This window comes from Prunus avium, chromosome 1 (assembly GCF_965620075.1).
Source record: "Prunus avium chromosome 1, drPruAviu1.hap1.1, whole genome shotgun sequence".
Classification (NCBI taxonomy): Eukaryota; Viridiplantae; Streptophyta; class Magnoliopsida; order Rosales; family Rosaceae; genus Prunus; species Prunus avium.
Genome location: NC_142284.1, coordinates 41,337,521 through 41,357,811, shown reverse-complemented (window position 1 = coordinate 41,357,811; position 20,291 = coordinate 41,337,521). Strand labels below are relative to the sequence as shown.

Genomic DNA, 20,291 nt, shown 5'->3' with positions numbered 1-20,291 from the left:
TTAAAATATCTTTAAACGAACCAAAGTTGTGACATGTTTTCATTTCCTTTTGAGGTTATGGGTGATTAGTAGTAATGGGTTTTTTAAGCCACTTCGTTGGGTTGACTGTTTGGGCTTCTTCAGGACAATGCAAGCAGTTCATTTTGATGGGCCCAAATCTTTAAGACAACAAATGGAAAGGCCAACATTGCATGTGGAGGAGAACCTACCACTAGAAGGGTGCCATAAGGAGCAACAAAATTGATGTATTTTAAGAAGAACATTTTAACTTTGATTCAATAACATATAGTGGTTTGGAGTAATTGCTCTTCCAGGTAAGATCTCAATTTCGAGTTCTAGCATCCGTGTTGTGTGTGTGAGTTTAATATAATTATCAGCCATCTTAATAAGAAAGGTCCTACAAGTAAAATGAAAAAAAAAGTTATATTGCTCCCTTATAATAATTCTTTATTGAGTAATTGTTTGACCAATATGTAAATGCGATAACTATACAATCTTTCCACCAAGCCTAACCCATTAATGCTATTTGGTCTATTTTGTTGTTACAATTATGTCAAAAACGTGTTAACATGGTACAAGAGTCAAGTCAACATGGAAAAAGCGAAAATGAGGGTTCCAAGTGAACCTTCCTATGAACAAAAGTGATCTTGTCTAGCTTTTCGTGGCACCATACCAACTGTTCTGTTTTTAATTTTGACATGTTTAGCACTCTTGAAATCAACCTCAATTCAACTTGAGCAATCAACAAAGTATGCTCAAGCCGCTCTTCTTGCTTCTTTTGAAACTTCTTTACCACGCAATTTCCACTTCTCAGTATGTCCTTAAGCTTTTTCTCCTTCTGCAAATATGACACAAAAACGGTAAGTTGGTTATCAAATTATATCCAAAAGAAATCATACTCAATCATGATTTGTAATAAACGAACCTTTTGAAGATCTTTCTGAATGTCCATGAGAAGCTCTAGATCCTTGTGGTCAACCTGAGTTTCTTGAAGACCCTTTAGAATCGCATTCCTTTCATCCTTACGAAGAAATTTCCAAAATATACGCATTGATTCTTCAATGATGTTCACCAGCATTCCACTTAAAATTATCGAATCGTCCTCCCCTCTTACTCCGTGCTTCTTATCATGCATTCTATCATCTGCAATGCAATTAACACACTAAATGTTAGATAATCTAAAATACTATTAACATACAAAGATATCTAATCTGACATGTTCAATCTAGTTTAAAAGTTTGACAACATAACGTATCAAACTCTCAGACTTATAAAAAAATGAATATTGCCCTAATGATGTAACACCCTAGGGTTTACCTCTTATGGATGGAACTTGAAGAAGGCTGCGAAGAACGCATCGGTTCTTGACATAATGCTGGACCCTAGGGCCTTGAAATGGATCATCCTCTATGAATCTTTGCAGGAGCACTTGAAACAGCTGAAACTCAGTGGCAACTAGATTGTACTGGTGATCATATCTTTGAGCATGCAATTCTTGGGCTTTTCCGTACTGCCAATGAAGGATTTCCCAAGACAGGCAAACCTGCCCAACATACACCAATTCCGAGTCCTTATGCAAGTCCCCGACAAATTTTGGAATTCGGTCATGAGCTGTGGGTTGTCTTTGTGTTTTGCATCTCCACATGTTCTGTGACAGAAGAGACTTAACAATTGGCATTGATGAAGATTTTTGGATCGTTATTGACTTAGAAACTTTGTCTTTCAGTTGGAGAAAACCTGCATATGATCACAAAGCAAATGATTGGAGATTATAAACACAAAGACCAAAAATTAATTCATTATAAATAAGTGTGATCAGTCTATATTTTAAGTTTTTTGTATCATCTTTGGTAGGAGAAAAACTTACTTATATCGGGAATATCACCGTGGCGTTATCTCAAGCCAATCACCCATTGTCATGTGTTTTAACTTACCAACATGACAATGCATGATAGGCTTGAGATACCATCATAATTACATCCTCATTAGATGATGTTAAATGAGGATAGACCCGTCACCATTGGGGTCATCGCTATGCCCAATATTTGGGCGAAGCTTTAATTGTGTTGGTGATATTGAAAATGAATATCATAAATTTATTATACTTTGCCGGTGTTATATTCCCATTATTAGTGGAAAAGGATGGGAACAAAAAAAGGAAATAAAATTAGTGGAGGCCCAGCATATTCTAAAGTCTTGAAACGAATCTTTTCGTGGAAAAAAAAAATTGGAAAAAATCTTAAAGAGATGGGACAAGAAAATAATATCCAGCCATTGATAATGCTTTTTATACAAATGAGAAAAAGAGAAAAGCTGCTTCACAGAATTAACTTTGGAAGCTTTTTAAGAAAAATTAAATACAGAAATTGCTTCACAGATGAAGAAACTCATTAATCTTCGGGACAGAAGACCAACTTTTGGTCAAAATATATTATCTAACATGAAAATTGATACTTGATATGTGCAGTTTCAATATGCAGAACAACAAAATTAAAACAGAGGGAGGTTTTATGTTGAACTTACCGATTGCATGCATGGTCTGGTTGTTCAAGATATCCAGCTTTCGCATTCTCTCTGCGTAGCTCTTGTAAACCTTCTGAAGCTCCGCCATTTGATCTTTGTATTCAAGCTTTTCCTCAATCATCAGCGGCTTTAGCTTTAGATTCTCCACCATCTTTGTGCACTCAGTTTCTTCTTCTAAAATTGTGGGAAGCCCCCTGTTTCTCACATTTCTCATTTCCATTTTCAGCTGTTCAATTATATCCTCATGCTCCCATGGCAACTCATCCTCATTTTCGTCATTCGAATTCGATCCAGATTTTCCCTCCTGAGAGCCAATTTCTTCTGCAGATTGTTCTGTACAATTTCTGGGTTTTGTCTCCTCATTTTGCAATAATTTATCCTCATCTTCATGTTGGTCCTCCACTTCCTCTTCCAAGACACTAGAACTTTGGATTTGGGGTTCTGATAATTCAATATATTCATCATCAGAAGATTCAGAACTATCCTGTTGTTGATCTGTAAAAACAACTCCTTTTCCATATGGGATACTGAAATCATGCAATTGGAAGCCTTCCATATTCATTTTTACGTTCTGACTATCTTCCTTAATGACCGCAAGGCCTTGAGGTTGCAATCCCTCGCTCACATTTCTGCCCACCAGAAACTCATAAGTAATTGAACCCACATCATCTGATGGATCATGCTTCCCAAAACTTGTATTTTCTGGATGCTCTACCGTCCTAGAAAGCTCACTCTCAGCAACGAAAAGCTTCCCAAAACTAAAACTATCAAAAGTGTGCTCTACTGTCTCAGAAGAATTATGACCAGTGACAGTTTTCTCTAAAACCTCTCCAACGCAAACAGAACTAGCAGAGTCCTCTGTTTTTTCCTTAGCAGCAATAGTCTCTGTTTTTTCCTCTGTTTTTTCTTGATCATCAACATCCTCTGTTTTCTCTTGATCACCAACAGCCTCTGTTTCTTCTAGTTCATCAACATCCTCTGTTTCTTCTTGAACATCAACAGCTTTTGTTTTTACTTGACCATCAAAATTCTCTGTTTTTGACTCTGCTTTTTCTTCATCAGCAGCCTCTGCTCCTTTATCAAGAATTTGAGTATCATATACATTTGAATTGCTCCATCCCACATAAAATTCTTGGACAACAAAGCTCATGGATTTTGGTTCTTCCATGTAGCCATTGATATCTTTGCCGGACCTGAACTCGTAAAGATCGGTACTTGCAGCCGAAACTGTCTCCACAAAACCAATATTCTCCGTTTCTTCTTCTTCTCTGTTTTTATCTTCACTTTTGCTATCAGAATACCGAAAACACTCCTCTTCTTCTCTGAATACATCAATGTCTGAAATCGAGGACCCCTTTGAACCCACTTGATCATCCCGTTGCAAACAAGGAACACGGTTTTGATATCTCTGTTCATCTGCCTGAAATCTGCAAAAGAAAGAAACCAACCATCATCTACCTCAAAACAATGAAAAACTTGAATATTCCATTGGAGAAATCACAGACTTGAACATACCTGAGTATATATCTGCTTATGAACCCAAAAAGAAAGAACGAGTAGCTGCAACACAAGACCCACATAGAACCAACGACCCCAACCATGTTTCCGTACAAGGACTTGCTTCGGAGACGTTGTGCAATAAAGTCGAATTGGGTTTTGAGCACGATGAATTTGTAGGTAACCATCATTTCAATCAACCTCGGGGTTTTTTTTCTAATTTTTGGCAGTTGTAAGCAAAGTCAGGGGAGAAGAAGGAGGACGCTTGGAATTTTTCTCCATCGATCGGAATTCATTCGGGGATAGTGGAGTCTCCACTTGCAGACAGCGAAACTTGAGGAGGGAGTGAAAACTCGAAAGACAACATTTTTTAAGGGAGACAAATATGTGCGAGATTGTTGGAGGAGATTGAGCTCAATTCTATTGTTTGTCAATTGTGCAGTGAAAGAGAGAAAGATACGTGGAATAATTATGATAGATACTAATAAATACAATTAATAAATTTAGATGGAATGGAATTTATTTTGTTGGGTCGGTTTGATTTCTGAAAGCAGCAGCAGCAACAGTTAAAGGAGTTTCCATTTGAGTGTTTTGTAAAGGTTGGACTGGGAAGACCAACACGTTTCCCGAGTGAAGGGTTGAGGAGGAGAGTCAAGGTAAGACTTGAGGTCTACTAAACGCCACCTTCGGGTTTGGGCGAAGGGAAATGCTATAGCCTACTAGCTTTATAGGGGTTAAAGCAAATCAAATTTTAATACGAGTTATGCCAGTTGATCAAGATAATGTATCAGTTATCGTTAACTAATTATGGTTTGATGGGTTTAATTTTTGAGATTCTTATAGCAGACAGATTCAATCACACATCCAATGGTAATTAGTGTGGTGCTGAGTACAAATATTCTCTTTATATATGATCCATTTCTCTTTAGATTAAAATACTTTTCTAAAAAAAGTTAAAATATTGTTTTGTCAAAAAAATAAATAAATTACACGCGTAATCATTATTAAAATTTTCCAAATATATGTGATTAAGAAATAATAGTATAAACCTACGAATGTAACTGACGTCCATGAAATTATACTTTTGACAACTAAATTGTAAAGTCATTAATCACCTTCATATTATTTGTATATATAATGACTCCGGTCTAGGTTTTAATTTCAAATTGAATCAGTTTCAGTTTATACCCTAGATTTTTAATTCTTAATTAAATTTGTTTCAGTTTTTTTCTTTGTGTGCCAAACGATAAGAAAAAATTAGTTTCAGTTTAGGGCAATGCAAATTTAGAAAGGTTTTATTTCGGTCTCTATGTTTTAGAAGCGTAACAACCAAAGAGAAATTGGTCCACTTTTTTTATATTTTACAAACAAAAAAAAAGGTTGAAATAAAAATGGTAGACAAATATAAACAATTTGACAATTCAATTTGTAAGTGGTGCATTATGAAGCCATTTTTACTTAAAAAACTCATTCTCTCTTTGCCAAAACTCACCATCCCATTTTATCAGAAAAATGTAATTGCAAAATGTTAGATTACAATTTTGTTGGGAATTTATGTTAAAATTCTGAAATGTATTTTTTGTATCACATTTTTGTTAAGAGTTTGGTGTCACAATTTTTTTTTAATACAAGCGATTGTCTAGACTATATGAGAGATTTTTTCACACACACAACTAAAAAGTCATGGGGGTTCGAACATGAGACATTATCTGCATGTTAAAGCCCTTTTTCATTAGGCTAGACCCAATTGGAGAATTTTTATATTACATTGGCACTACTCTTATTAGTGCGCTTCCATGAATAGACAAAAATAGTAAAACCCATTGAAGCAATTGCATGCTCAATATATCAGCCGGCCATTATAGATTATAATATGGTGAAGTATTTTTTTTTATTTTTCGTAATATAATATTTAAATTTAAAACTTAAAAATAAGTCAACAAATTTTCTAATTTTGGATAACAAATGAGTCAACAATTGGGCGTCATGAATTAAAAATTTGCGGATTGGTGGCATGTCTTTAGCTTGCTTTCATAACTAAGAGGGGGCAGGTTGATGCGAAGGAGAATGTGACCCTAGACTTGTAATAAAATGTATATTTAAGATTTTACGTGAAAAGACAACGAAAGGAAAGCGAAAACTATTTGTTTAGCAAATATAGCCGCTAATTAAACTAGATTATATAATATTGTTCGTCTTTTGATTATTAGACTTGCAAAATTATCATTCTTGTTTTGAATTCAATTATCATAATTGAATACCCCCTCACTTAATGGATGGTTTTGGCCGGCTGTGGGTGTCATTATCAAACAATTAACATGTCGTTATAGGTAAGATGAGATGGGCAGACATTGACCAAAAAAGAAAATAAAAAAACTAGACCAATACTAATACTGATATCTCTTAGAAAGTTATCGTGTTGCATTCACTCCCTATTTTCAAGTATTGCTAGTAAAATTCATTTGAAATAGAATTATGCCAACTCAAAGTACAATTTAACCATGAGATGTGGTGTGGTGGTAGCTCATCTCATTCCTTAACCATGAAGTTGGGGGTTCGATCCCCGCCCATAGGAATGGAGCGTATTTTGTGGCCAGCCGTTTACCTCCATTGGGAGAGCTCCCGCAGCGAAATGATTAGTCACTGCTGTCGGCGGTGGATACCCTTGGATCTCACCTAAAAAAAGAGTACAATTTAGTAAAACTATTTTACCGTTTTGGTAGCGTGATGCACATGAATGGTGCAAAGTCAATCAGAAAAATCTAAGATGCCATGGTAGGAGGTGAGTGGTGATGACATTTGGGGGCGGTGGGAGGGTGTGGTTGGAAGGATTTGGTGAATGACTTTTTTTGTTTTTGTTGTGTTATTCGATCCTCACTCAGCTTTCATTTCATACATGCTTTTAATTTTAAACAAGAGATTTAGTTTAATACGGAAAGAAGAAATGTGCACCACGAAAAAGCCACAAAAGGTTGCATCGCATCGCATGCTTCATATTTTTATGTCATTTTATTAATTTTATTTTTTATCAAATTCATTTCATTTATTTATTCAACCCAACGATGCTTCGTCGGCATCATTTTAGTGGGCCTTTCCCAGCCCAATAATTTATAATAATGGGCCTGATATCCGCTCTAACTCAAAGTTAGTAGAAACGACGTCGTAAACCGGTACAATCACACAAGTCACTTAGCCCACTTCGACAGCCTCGTATGCGTGGAAATTAAAATCTGGATCGTCCATCAGATCAGAGACAGTTTAGCAAAGATCTAATAAGGGCCCTCCGATCTTAAGCAGTAAGTTAATAATGATTCATATAAAGCCTCCTCTTCGACAAAACCCTAGACTGAGTGATAGCTGAAAATCGAGCAAAAATGGTGCAGCGTCTCACATATCGTACCCGGCACAGCTATGCCACCAAATCCAACCAACACAGGATCGTCAAAACCCCCGGTAAATTTAAATATTTTTTATTGTAACTTGTAAGCCCTAAATGTTGTTTGCTTCATTTCTGGCTCATATTTGTGTGTAACTGCAAATGAATGGTGGATTAAGATGGTGTTTTGATTTGTGGGTTCTTCTTTATTTGTGTTAATTCAATTGTTTGTGCTGTTTCTGATGGTTGTTTTTTATGTTTAGGAGGGAAGCTAGTGTACCAGACCACTAAGAAGAGGGCGAGTGGACCCAAGTGCCCTGTCACTGGCAAGAGGATTCAAGGGGTACGTCTTATTTCTGTTGAAAAAATTTGTGTTGCCTTCATAGTTTTTATATTCTAGTTTCATCTCCATTGTAGTTTAGTGGGTGCCCAATATGTTTTCTAATTTGCATCTGAAAATGGTTACAATTTAACTCTTTCAATTTGCACAATCCGGATTCATTTGAATTTTTAAAGTACTACCATGCCAGTTCAGTAGTGTGTCTCTGTGTGTGGAAGGAATGGAATGGTTCAAGTTCCACTTAACCCATTCATTTGAGTTCTTAGTTGCAAACAATTTCTGCGTGGAGCACGATATGTGGGTAATGATTGCTTGTGAGCGCATTCTCAGGGGTGATACATTGTTGTCTTTGCTTGTAGATCCCTCACTTGAGACCTGCTGAATATAAGAGGTCTAGATTATCTAGGAATCGGAGGACTGTTAACCGTGCTTATGGTGGCGTATTGTCTGGAGCTGCTGTCAAGGAAAGGTTTGTATATGGATTCCAGTTTGACCTTTTCTTTTCCAATTCTAATGTTATGTTGCATGGATTGGGTTTAGACAACTCGTTTTCTGTTGGTTTACAGGATCATCAGGGCCTTTTTGATTGAAGAACAAAAGATTGTGAAAAAGGTGTTGAAGATTCAGAAGGCAAAGGAAAAGCAAGCCTCAAAGAGCTAGATTTCAAAATCGAGTGAGTGTTACATAGCTACTAGAGTGATTTTGGCTTGTCGTGGGCTATGGGAAGTAATTTGAGTTGTTTCAGTTTGTACTTTTTACATTTTGTTGTGGATGGTTTAATTATGATGTTAAGTACTTAATTTTGTTCAGAAATCCACTCTTACCATGGATTTTCCCTGTTTTGTATTTCAGTGGTAACATATACATTTTCCAATTGTTTGTGTAATGTCAGTTTAGTAGCTTTATTTATGACTCCAGTTATGTGTGGATCTTTTCCAAACCTTTCATGTAGTTGATTGTTTTTCATTGCAAGACTGGAACTTTCTTTAGTTTGAGTGCTCTAATGTGTAGACTGGATCTTAGACGAGCGTAACCTAAGATCGCAATTATTCAAATTCCAATAGGAAAAAAGAGAGGAAAAAACCTTAAAATCTGCCAATTTATTCGTATCACTAAAAGATCAAGCCTTTTCTCTTATGCCTGTGAGGACCAAAAGATCAAGCTTGAAGATGCTTCAGCCTTGCGACCAGTTTGTCATGAGGTGGGAGAGTCTCCCTTATCAGAGGATGGCCTTTGAGATCATGCACCCATGAAAAGAATGCAGGGTTCTTTTCAGGTATAAGAACGGTAGTGACAGCCTCATGAAAAGCCTCATAGGTGCAAGCATATGAGCTCACCACAATACCCAGAAAGCTCAAGGAACCATCAATGAAGAAGGGGGGATCCTCTTCAAAATCCCTCTTCATCCCTTCTTCAAAGATCTTAACCAATTCGCTCAAGTCTTCGATGGCCTTCTCTCTGTCTTTCCCTTTGGATCTTATAATACTGTATATTCCTGGTATGATCTGATAAAAATGAAATAAGATTGTTTTGTTAGTGGTTAGCAACTAAAGTACGACTATGACAATAAAAGGTAGCTTGCTTGCTTGCCTTCTCATCATAATATTTTGCCCAAAAGCGAATTTTGGCTCTTTCATATGGATCTTTAGGCAGCAGATTGGGGGTTTTGCTCCAGTTCTCATCAATGTATTCGAGGATGACGCGTGATTCTGCTATCGGCTTGCCTCTGTGAACAAGAACAGGTACCTGTTTGTGGACAGGATTGTAGCTGAGCAGCATTTGGCTCTTGTTTACTAAATCTTCCTCAACATACTCATACTGGATGCCCTTAAGTTTCAGGGCTATCTTGACTCTACCACTGAAAGAACTAGCCCAAGTCCCAAAGAGCACAACCTCAGATTGCTTGTGCTCCATTCCTCTCTCTCTCTCTCTCTCTCTCTCTCTCTCTCTCTCTCTCTCTCTCTCTCTCTGTGAATTGGTGCATACATGTGCAGTGTGCTGAGAAGTTTATATGGAGTTGGATCTTATTAAAAGTGTGAGCCAACTGAATTCTGTCTACATAGATGCAATTTCCTAGCCTACGCGTAATTTCAACTACCGGAAAGTCTTTCTCACTACATGATATCCTCGACTCGGCTAAACTAATGGCAAGACCTGAGAATATGACTCAGTAAGTTTATAGCCACTTGATCTGTTTTTCATTCACTAATAAATCAGATATCTTATTGCATTGGCATGCATCATGTCATATGGAAGCATTCTAATATCTTTCGCTTAATTCAGTAAGCCAATGCTGTTAATTTTGTCAATGGATTAGAAAGATATGAACAAGAATCTCATGCATGCTCCGTGGATTTCCTTCATCATCTGTATGTTCATTTGATTTTTTATGTCTTTGGGCCTTTACACTTTTTTGGACTTAAACAACTTTATCAAACCCCGTTTTACACCCAAGCGCCATTTCATTGGGCCAATCTTAGCATCACATCTCCTTCTCCATATTCTGACTGACAACTTCGATGAATAATTTTGGACATCGGCCCAGCTTCAATAGAGTACAAGTACAAGTTTATTTATTTTCTCCCCAAAAGAAATAACCATGAAAATAAAAATAAAAGACCCCAAACCTTTGTTGTTAATTATTTTGATCAGCAAAAGGACCTACTAGTGTAGTGGTTTGGAGCAATGATCCTCAAAGAAAGATCCCGGTTTCAAGTTCTAGCATGTATATAGTGTGTGTGAGTTTAATATGTCATCGCCCCTATGTCTTTAAATTTTGATAATTCCTTTCTAATCCTAGCATGCTAGAAGCATGAAGCATAACCAATTTATCCGCTTTTCCTTTTTGGATACAAAGGAAAGAAAAAAAACATGTCGATGAATTGTTTTTAGGTCTCTCGAGTCTGAATACATACTTGAGCGAAAGGAGCTCAAGTTAACATGCGAAATCCTCAACACTCTATTTCCTCAATTAATCATACACACTTTGGAGTTTAATTAATTAGCAAAAAGAATCCCACTAGAAATGAAACTTAATTAACTGAGCTATACCTATAGAGCTACATAACTAGCTAGCTAACTAAAAGTTAAGCTATAATTAAGAAACAAATGGTTTTTGAGACACTGACAAAATGTTTCTTATGTAACTAATTTCAAGTATAGCATCTGGTTGTGGACATTTCACTTGGACATGGTGAAGACTCCCACGTCAAACTCGACTTCCATGCATCTCCTCCTCCTCCTCCTATATTCAAAGGCAAAGGCAAACTATTGCTCATCATCAAGGGAAACCCAATATTGGATCTCACACTCGTCTCCCATCGTTGATCATCTGCGTCTTCTGTCACGTTCGAGTTCACATTTGAAATATTGTTCTTGATCAACCCAACAACAGTGTCATGACCATTGCCCATGTTATTATTTCCTTGCATGACCTCATGATGATGTGGCAATGTCATGGATGAGAAGCCGCCATTACATTGATCCTGTGATCCAGTGGTGGTACTAAATTCAAAATTAGTGCTCTCTGCAGAAGCCTTGTGGATGCTGTTGCTACCATTATAATCTCCAAGCATCGAAGACGACATGTTCAACAACAACGAAGACACATCCACGGCGCATTTAGCCACTGGTCCTGATGGAGTTTCTAGAGGTGATGATGAAAATGCGAAGCTAGGGGTGCTAGGAAAGTAGTCTCCATTGGAATTGGAAATGGGAAAGTACTGATAGGGTAGTTTGATGTTGCAACCCATCATCAATGGGTTCATGGCTTTGTAGGAGTTAGTGTAAATATCTAAAGGGGACATAGAACTTGTGGTGGATGAGATTTGTATGTCATTGTTGTTGTTGTTACCAGAAAATTGGGTGGCTGAATTGGTTTTTGATGTCAATGACATGCTCCCTGAACTAAACTCATGTTGGTGATGATGATGAGTAGCACTGTGTGCAGCTTTGGAGCCTAGCATATGATCATCACATGAGTTTGTTTCAGGCAAGGCAGACACCCAAGAGTGATGAGAAAGGGCTCTTTGATGAGCATGACTTGAATTTGTTTTCTTGAATATCCTGCATATTGCCCATGAATCCTGCAACAAATAGTATTATATAGTTTTATTAGTCAACAATAATACATTATATAAATATTAAATATCGAGTTCAAAAATGTTCTCTTATCAAGTAATTTGTCAAGTGAGTTATTATCTGACTGTCAAACTAAACTCTCGATATATACAAAGATAAATTTTCTTTACATACATTTGTAGGAATAGTTTTGTCCATGAATGATGATGATCTCTTTGGTGGGAGTGAGTCGGTGAGAGACGGTAAGCGAAACTCATGCATCATCCAGTCGGTTTTGACCCCTTTGGCAGCTCTGCCTTTGTAGAAAACAAGTGATTTCTTCAACCCAATGCACTTCGAGCTACATGCACCTTCGGATGAGTAGATGGGCCGGTCGGTTCCCGTGGCTTTCCAGAACCCGGCTCCAGTTACCCGATTCGGCCTTGTGCTGTTTCTGTATTTTCTGTCCCTTGGGCAGTAGAAGTACCACTCCTTCTCCCCGGAAGCTGCCAACTCTACATATATATCAAACACAGAATTTAATTAAAAACTTTAATCTGAACTGAAGCCTGTTCAAATATTAAGCTAGGTAGCTAGAAAGATGGGTATTAAACTTGTAAAGCTTGACATAGATGCAACAAACAATCTTGGATATTCTAAACAAAGATATGAAATGAAACCCTAACCTAAAAATACAGAAGAACACATATATAAGAGAGAAGAAGCTGCCAAATAAATCTGAAGTGGAATTATATTTTAGTACTCGTGCATGAACAAGATTTCTGTTTAGAAAAAAATTACTTGGAAGATCCCAGGGATCAAATTTATAGATGTCTAGTTGCTTGATGAGCTCAATAGAGAGAGGGCGCTGCTGAATCTTCCTCTTGAGATAAAACCCAACAAGCTCCTCATCAGTTGGATGAAAACGAAACCCGGGAAGCATCACTTCATCCATTTTATCTCCTCCAATAATATTCACATCACTTCTCTCATCCATACCTTAAACGTACTAGTATTCTTCTCTCTTTCTCCAAACTATTTAAAGTTACTAGATATAGATGAAACTTGAATCACTTTTAGTAAGAGCTGTACCCAGCAAAGAGAAGCTGAATAAATTAATGTTAATATTAATTACAGTGCTCTTTTATGCATATAACACCTGAAAGAAAAGCCTGAAACTGTAGTAACAAGCAAACCCTAGATATAGCTAGAAAACATGAACACACATAAACACAGAGAGAGAGAGAGAGAGAGAGAGAAGAAGGCACAGAAGTGAAGAGGTGGAGTGAAAGCAACCAATTAAGTTGGCGGTGAGGTTGGACTTAATTTGTAGGCAAAATATATGCTTCCTGAGGAGGGGTCTGCCTCCGAAGGATCAGCCACCTTTTCTGGTGACTTAAAATGAGTGTGTTTTGCGAGGATCGCGTTGGCTACTTGTGTACTACTTCGCACACACTCACATAGATATTAATACAAAGAAGCTCTTCAAATCAAAGCCTAAGATCACAACTACCAAGAAAATTAAAGCTCAAGTCAAGAAAAAGAAAATAGATTTTCCACAAGAGAAGACCCTTATTATTTCTCATTTGGACGACCTTAATGAACCCAATTTAGGGTTTGTTTTATTAATCCAAGTTGTGGAATCTCAAGGAACCACCCATGTATATATCACCAGCTTATAGTATAGGGATTATGAACACATTTTTGATTCATTATTTCTCTCAAATATTATATATTTATAATTGAAGTTTTGGTCTATCCATTGTGAATGAAGACAAAGCAAAGTTTCCAAGCTAAGTACTAGTATTTATTTAAATATGAGGGTGTTTGAATTGGTTTTTGGAAACGTGGACCTGAACCAACTTCCAACACCAAAGGCTCTCGAAAATAATATTTTTAGAATTGGGTTCCTATGAGAGGACTTACTAGGATCCCATTATTATAATTTATAATAATTATTATAAGTGATATTAGGTTCTCAGAATCCGAAAATCCCGTTTCTATTCCATTCCCAGAGCTTCTATTCCACTGACTTTGTCAGGTTGAACAGTTGTAATTATTTAAGTGTCATAATCACTCATAATCTGCAGGCTAATCAATCTGGTTAAAGTTAAATCGCCTCCAAATCTAGCTAATGGACCACTTGCTCTGGATAGAAGTTACACTTCACATACACATGTATCTTCAGTCAGAGGCTTAAAAGTTATAACACTCTCTCAAACATTAATTAATAAGTTAATTAATCAGTGCACACTCATGTTGAGTGGAACTTTCAAATTAATTATAATATTTTCAGGCTGAAGTAGGAAAAGCTACTCCGCAATGATTTCTTGGTGTTTATAGTATACAACTGTGCACCCGTGTTCCTCTCAGTTTTTTTCCTTTCTAATTTTCTGTGCGGTGCTGGTGTTTGTGTAGGTTTTCATTCTCTGCTTTATTGTTTTGCTTGTAAAGTTAAAAGTTCGTTTGTTTAGCTTTCGCTAAAACTATATAATTAAGAAAGGGAAAAATTTCTCTTTAATGGGGTGTTTTGGTCATTTAAGATATGCAAGTAAGTTAAAATTTCTCTGATTTTGTAGACTTTGGAAAACCAAGTGTGGGCGTGGGATTCCTCAATTCATTGCCTTCGGTAAAACCAAAACCGAATGAATAGGTTTCAAAAACAACGAAAGTAAAAAATTAGAGTTTGAAATGCCTTTAAATGAAAGGACCTTCTTCATAATTATATATGTGATATAATTAGCTTCGAGTCCAAATTGTCATACTATTATTATACTTGAGATTTGGCTAACAATGTCCAGGGGTTGGATAGCAAGTATTTTAATGGTTGGAGGGTTCACTGAGAGTCAAATGGTAAACTTTGGGACTAAAAAGTCAGTGAAACTCCCCAAAATCTAACCCTCGGTTGGAACCCTTTTTGTCTGTTCATTGACCTAGAATTTGCTTCCCCAAGCGTGCAACCAAAGTTTTATAAAAATAAAGGGTCAAACTCTTCAACCCCAAGCATCTATATTCTATACTATACATAATTCACCTCTTTCTATGTGAACATTATTAACCCACCCCCCCCCCTTTTCAATTTCACTCATAACTCTCTCTGCCATGTAAATTGCAAAAGGGCCAACTCCAAGGACCAAAGGATCATGAATTTTACCAACCACACTCACTTCAAACCAATTACTCGGCTGCCTAATCTTCATAATAAACTATTATTCATCTAATAATTACAATGTCCACTTACTATTTGAATTAAGGTCATTTTTTAAACTAATTTTGAATTGGCCTTAACTTGCATATCAAAAGTCTCAGGTTTGAACTCCCATGTCATCTTTGTTATGTAGTTTAGACTATCGCTTATACTAAAAAAACAAAATGGTTTTGAAACAGTTAAATTTTTTTAAATTAATGTCATAGTTGCAGAATTCCTTTAGAGTTATTTTACTTCTAGATGATTTAATTATTATACTTTTTTGTTCTTTATTTCAAACGTGTATATGAAACCAGGCAGGGGCGGATCCACAGAGGAGCAAGGGTGGTCAATTGACCCATGCAAGCTCTGAAATCCTCCATTAAAGCAGCCAAACTTGACCCTCGCAAGGTGTTCGACGAAATGCCCCAAAGGGGCAACCTGAGTGCAGCTGGAGCTTTTGCGCAGCGCGTGCGAGTCTTATTTTTTATAAGCTGGACGTCAAAACAACGTCGTTGCACTTAAGTTTTTTCTTTTAAATCTGGCCAAAACGACGTCGTTTTGGCACATGTTTATTTTTTATTTTTTATTTTAAAAAAAGGCAGCAATTGCTGCTCTGTTGTTGCCCGATAATTCCCACCCCAAATGAGTTTGAACTAATTTCACTTCTCAACTTCTCAACCCTAAATCCCCAACCCCCCAACTAAACCAACCTTCACCCAGTTCAACAGCAAAGCTCAAGAATGAGAACTTCACGTCAGGGGCCATGGCTGAGATTATACGGATAAAGTGGAGAAGAATGCCGGGATGGGAGGCCGGAAAGACTAAGACGGCAACATGTTGAGTACAAGCTTTGTGGTTCATTATTTGCATTGTGATAGTATATTGGATTTTGATTAATCGTGTTCTTTGAGTTTTTGCATGTAATTAATGGAGTTGGTGACGGTAAATATATATGTGGGAGAGAAAGAGGAAGTTAATTAGCTGCGGACAACAACGTAAATGTAACAAACATGAGGTGTTTTCATTTTTGCAGGTTTGGAAATGGGTAGTTTTATTTTATTTTATTTTTCACCTTTTAAAAATTGTTAAATTGGTTAGTTAACTACTAGAAAAACGTTTTGTGCGAGGACAATTGCTAGACTTTAGTTCCTGTTTGATTAACCAGGCTGGACATGATTATACCATTAAGTGGAAACAGATTTCCTAACAAATACTTGGGCGTGATGATTACCGTGTTTACACTATAGGAAAAATAGAACAAATTCTTTGATAATGAAATTATAATGCTACGTTTTCAGAATATGAAAATTCGTCGTGGACAATTGTAATGTGGTTTTTTTTATTAATTATGAATTATAATATTATCGTTTCATTTGTATTGGTATATTTTGTATATGTTTTTTAACCTTTAGACATTGACCCCTGGAAGGAAATTTCCTGGATCCGCCACTGAAACCAGGCCTCGGCAATTTCTATTTAATTTGTAGTACTTCGTTGAAACTTAGTCAACAACTCATAGGCTAATTAAAAGATACTCCGCTGCTTATGCTTTTCAGCCATTCTAACCCTAATGTTCATAAGTTAAGTAGTATTATATTGTCGAGAGTCCAAGAATGCAACCAAAAAAACAAAAAATGGGATAATATTGAACCCTTCACTATTATCGTCAATTCACAATATACAAATCAATGATCCACCCACCCATTTGTTTGCACCGTTCTGTGTCTCCATTGTTAAGAGCCAAAAAACAAGAAACAAAAAACCAGAGAAAACAAAATATTCTAAACTTTGGCGACTTTTAAGTAATCCTTGCAGGCCTTACAGACGCTTGTAACTTTTATGGACCCCTTAGAAAATGCTCTGTATCATCAATGAAAAAGAAACTCCAACTCCTATATCAGGTTGTCTGCAGCAATTCCTTGATATCGTACCCTTGTAGCTGTCACACAAACAACAAGCAGGATCGGTTTTATAATCCACATTGAAAACAAATCATTGTTGAGAAAGATTATACAGGGTCATAACTTCAATACTCGGAAATCATCATGTTTACCTGAAGGAAGGTCAGAAGCAATATCACTCCTGGGTTAAAAGGTTGCAAGTTTGAGCATATGACAATCCCAGAGCATACAGTACATGACATAAATTGTGCTCGGGGATATCTAAACCACATTAATGTATGTTGAAGGTGAAGTAGACTTTTGTTTTTAAATTTTTTTTTTAAGTAACCATGTTACCTAGCACAAACAGCTGGGGAAACTCTCCCGGAGTGAGATGTGCAAGTGCAAATACAGCTGCACTTATTCCAATAGCAACTGGTGTAGGTACCCTGCAAAAAGAACTTGTAAGGGCTAGAAACCCAGGAATGAACAGTTGACACCAATAACATAACTAACTATACTAAAACTAGCTAAAACCAAGGAATTTTAATCCCATCCTTAGCCAACTCAACAAAACCTCATATCAAATATTTGGATGATTCTGCTATTCTTACTACATAAGTGCCACAAAAGCAGTTTCTTCTACCATATATTTCTCAGCCTCTACACTTCTTCAGGGTTCACTCTTGTTTGTAGAATTTTGTGAATCTGGCTAATTAATTAAGCAAGGCAGTTTTAGGAGTGAACCAAACAATATCGCCTGGATGGCAGATTACTAGTTAATCCAGCCTCTACTTTCCAACAAACTAGTTTAAACTTATGAAAATTGATAACAAAATCTATGGACAGAAATTATTGAGAAAACTTTCGAAATAATGGTAAGGAAGTTTCGGGGAGCTACCATGCATGTTTAGAGCAATGTAGAGAGAAATAATCAATCATTGTAGGCATATTATGCAACTCTATAAAAGGGAAAACAAGGAAAAATACCACTTAGTCATGGAGACCATAAAAAAACCCCGAAATACAGTTTTCCCAAGAATTGGAGCCAAAACTCCAGTGATGCCTAGCAAGCAAGCAGTGCTGCCATGAAGATTAACAACAGCTGAATCAACTTGCTGAATCCTCAAGTCCTAGGGCTGAAAAGTTTCAACACCTAAGCCTATGAATACTATAATTCCCAGAACATGCACAAAAATTAAAAAACCTTGTAAATTACCTGACACTTGAAGATCCAATCAGTGGAAGCAAGCTAACTAGAGCGTCCTTCTGAAACCAAGTTAAAATTAATAAAAATCACATATATGATTCCTTACATGCTGCACTTTATAACTAGAGAGAAATCAGAGGGCTAGAATCAATTCAAACCTCACTCTCTGGGCTCTCCCCCTTGAACAAGGACGCGGCAGCCCCTGTCACTGCGATGGTAGCTATTGCACCAGCAAGACGAATCCCTGCCCACAAAAGCCACCCCTTCTGTAGACTGAAAGGGTCCTTCAAATCTGAAACAGCAATAGCTAATATTAGCTCGATGGGTCACAGTCTAGATATAGGCTTAAACAAACCAGAATCTGGCAATGATGAGCTTCCAAATCTAAACTTTGCAACTATATGGTAAAAGTCTGTCTCTACTTAATGACAAAGCATGTAGTTACAATGTCCTACTAGCCAAATTCAAATATCCCTAATTCAGTATTGTGCATCAATCGCAGTCCATATATAAATTACAACAAGTGTTATCTCATTGAGACAACTGCAAGAAAATGGGATAACAGGAACCCTTTACCACCTCTGTGTGTGTGTGTGTGTATGTGTTTGTGTCTTTGTTGTCTTACTATAAAGTAAAAAAGGAGTTTGAAAAATCAGTACCATAGCGATAAACATCTTGAGGCAGCGGTTGGAAAGTGCTGGCAACAGTATACAGAACTGCAGGCACAGCTGCAGTTGTAATACTAGCAAAACAATAACTGAACCCATTAGACCCTCATAAAATTCTCAATCCAACACACAGCATTACAAGTAGAATTACAATATGATAATACATACCCTTGATCAAGAAACAGTATCTCTGCCTTTTCATCTATACTCAAATCTTGAACTCGAAGTCCTAAATACGGTACAGCTGCTGTCTCTACCAATCCTGTCAAAATAAAACTGCCTGGGAAAAAAATTAATCTTATTCTTCTGAATTGTGAAATACCAATCCAGTATTAAACATGATTAAATGAGCATTGGCAGATTAAATACTAAGAACCCACGTCAGTCCACAAGCAAGTGATGTTAAGGACACTGTTTGCCATTCCCAGGGAACCTCCCGTCGCTTCAAAATCTGCCACTGCGCTCCAGTTTCATGCGAATTTCACCAAAAAAATGTTTACTTTTGTCCTTTTTTTTATCAGAGTCGTTTTGTTTGAGTCAACTGAGAGTTAGTTGAAGCTGAAAAGTGATAACCTTTTCTTGTAAATCGCCTTTGGGCTTTCCTCCGCCCTTGAAAAAGAAAATGTACGGCGACCTTCTGACATTTCTGAGCCTTGTAAGCTGGGTTGATTGGCGTGGAGAAAACCGGCGTTAAAGCTTTTGTGGGCGTTGAGAAAAAGGCCATGACTTTGGTATTTGGAGTAACTTAGCTTGGGTGAGTCCGAGAAACTTGAAAATGAAGAATGAGCTAGAGATGTGAACAGGGCGTAAACCATAACATATGTGCATTTTTGTCCTCCCAATCCAGTAAAATTCCTCCAATTTTATCCGTAAAGTATAATCCCATCATAATCCTATTATGTGCATCTGTTCAGGATAATTTATCCTATCAAAAAGGTGGGATACATAATTCCACTACTCCAACTGTTTTGACCTTTGGATCCAAGATCCGAGAGCTGCAACATAAACCAGGGCTAGTGCCAATAAATGATATTTATCATTTCCAATACAATGCAATCCTACCTCCAAATTCAATCCAATCCTAATCACCAAACATGGCCAATGGTTCCTTCCTTACTTCCTTCACCTCCTCCTCATCAAACAGTTTTAAAACCAACCCTGTCACGAATATCATATCGTTGTTGTGTGTACACGTGTTGCGCGTTGTTGGCCGATGGTTACTTCTTCTTTTTCTTCTTCTTTGCTTTGTTCACAAGTTGTGTTTCGTCTTGTGCTTTGTTGACATAGACTGATGGGTGGTTGGTGGTAATTCAGAGCTAAGGTTGTGGACTGTGAAGGTTGTGATTTTTAATATGTTTAATTTTCAAATCTTGTTCTTCGCATCAAACTTTTATGACTGCAGCTTGGGGTTTAGACCAAATCTTCTACTTCATTCTTCAAATATGCAAAAGAAACTAAATAAATAAATTTCCAGCTGCAATGCTAAACTTAAGCTAAACAAGCTTTTCTCTTTAAGCAATTTGCGGGCATAAATAAAATATAGTTACT

General features: G+C 36.9%; 4 protein-coding genes and 1 pseudogene across 6 annotated transcripts; 1 reads left to right on the top strand and 4 right to left on the bottom strand.

Annotated features, from left to right (window-relative positions):
• Window positions 1-421: 421 nt before the first annotated feature.
• Window positions 422-4,672, bottom strand: LOC110751427 (uncharacterized). The gene is made up of 5 exons (XM_021951899.2): window positions 4,039-4,672; window positions 2,524-3,950; window positions 1,318-1,737; window positions 926-1,143; window positions 422-838 (listed from the first exon to the last, which is right to left on the bottom strand). Exons 1-5 carry the CDS (start codon window positions 4,209-4,211, stop codon window positions 587-589), a joined length of 2,490 nt encoding a protein of 829 aa, XP_021807591.1. The 5' UTR covers window positions 4,212-4,672; the 3' UTR covers window positions 422-586.
• Window positions 4,673-7,314: 2,642 nt separating this feature from the next.
• Window positions 7,315-8,653, top strand: LOC110751418 (large ribosomal subunit protein eL34). Its single transcript, XM_021951892.2, has 4 exons — window positions 7,315-7,473; window positions 7,660-7,739; window positions 8,096-8,205; window positions 8,303-8,653. Exons 1-4 carry the CDS (start codon window positions 7,395-7,397, stop codon window positions 8,394-8,396), a joined length of 363 nt encoding a protein of 120 aa, XP_021807584.1. The 5' UTR covers window positions 7,315-7,394; the 3' UTR covers window positions 8,397-8,653.
• A 160-nt stretch (window positions 8,654-8,813) lies between these two features.
• LOC110751417 (glutathione S-transferase U10-like) lies at window positions 8,814-9,790 on the bottom strand. The gene is made up of 2 exons (XM_021951891.2): window positions 9,327-9,790; window positions 8,814-9,241 (listed from the first exon to the last, which is right to left on the bottom strand). Exons 1-2 carry the CDS (start codon window positions 9,648-9,650, stop codon window positions 8,894-8,896), a joined length of 672 nt encoding a protein of 223 aa, XP_021807583.1. The 5' UTR covers window positions 9,651-9,790; the 3' UTR covers window positions 8,814-8,893.
• A 1,003-nt stretch (window positions 9,791-10,793) lies between these two features.
• LOC110751364 (uncharacterized) lies at window positions 10,794-12,792 on the bottom strand. Of its 2 annotated transcripts, none has more exons than XM_088246737.1 (3): window positions 12,597-12,792; window positions 11,991-12,313; window positions 10,794-11,821 (listed from the first exon to the last, which is right to left on the bottom strand). In XM_088246737.1, the coding sequence occupies exons 1-3, from the start codon at window positions 12,790-12,792 to the stop codon at window positions 10,889-10,891; spliced, it is 1,452 nt and encodes a 483-aa protein (XP_088102863.1). In that variant the 3' UTR covers window positions 10,794-10,888. The 2 variants fall into 2 exon arrangements, with proteins under 2 accessions (XP_088102863.1, XP_021807508.1); XM_021951816.2 differs by having other exon boundaries at window positions 11,991-12,310.
• A 3,817-nt stretch (window positions 12,793-16,609) lies between these two features.
• LOC110751352 (uncharacterized) lies at window positions 16,610-20,272 on the bottom strand (annotated as a pseudogene). The gene is made up of 10 exons (XR_015832819.1): window positions 19,286-20,272; window positions 19,124-19,205; window positions 18,912-19,019; window positions 18,735-18,817; window positions 18,234-18,367; window positions 18,085-18,134; window positions 17,856-17,948; window positions 17,215-17,314; window positions 17,039-17,136; window positions 16,610-16,924 (listed from the first exon to the last, which is right to left on the bottom strand). The product of XR_015832819.1 is annotated as an uncharacterized LOC110751352 (transcript).
• Between the last annotated feature and the right edge of the window lie 19 nt (window positions 20,273-20,291).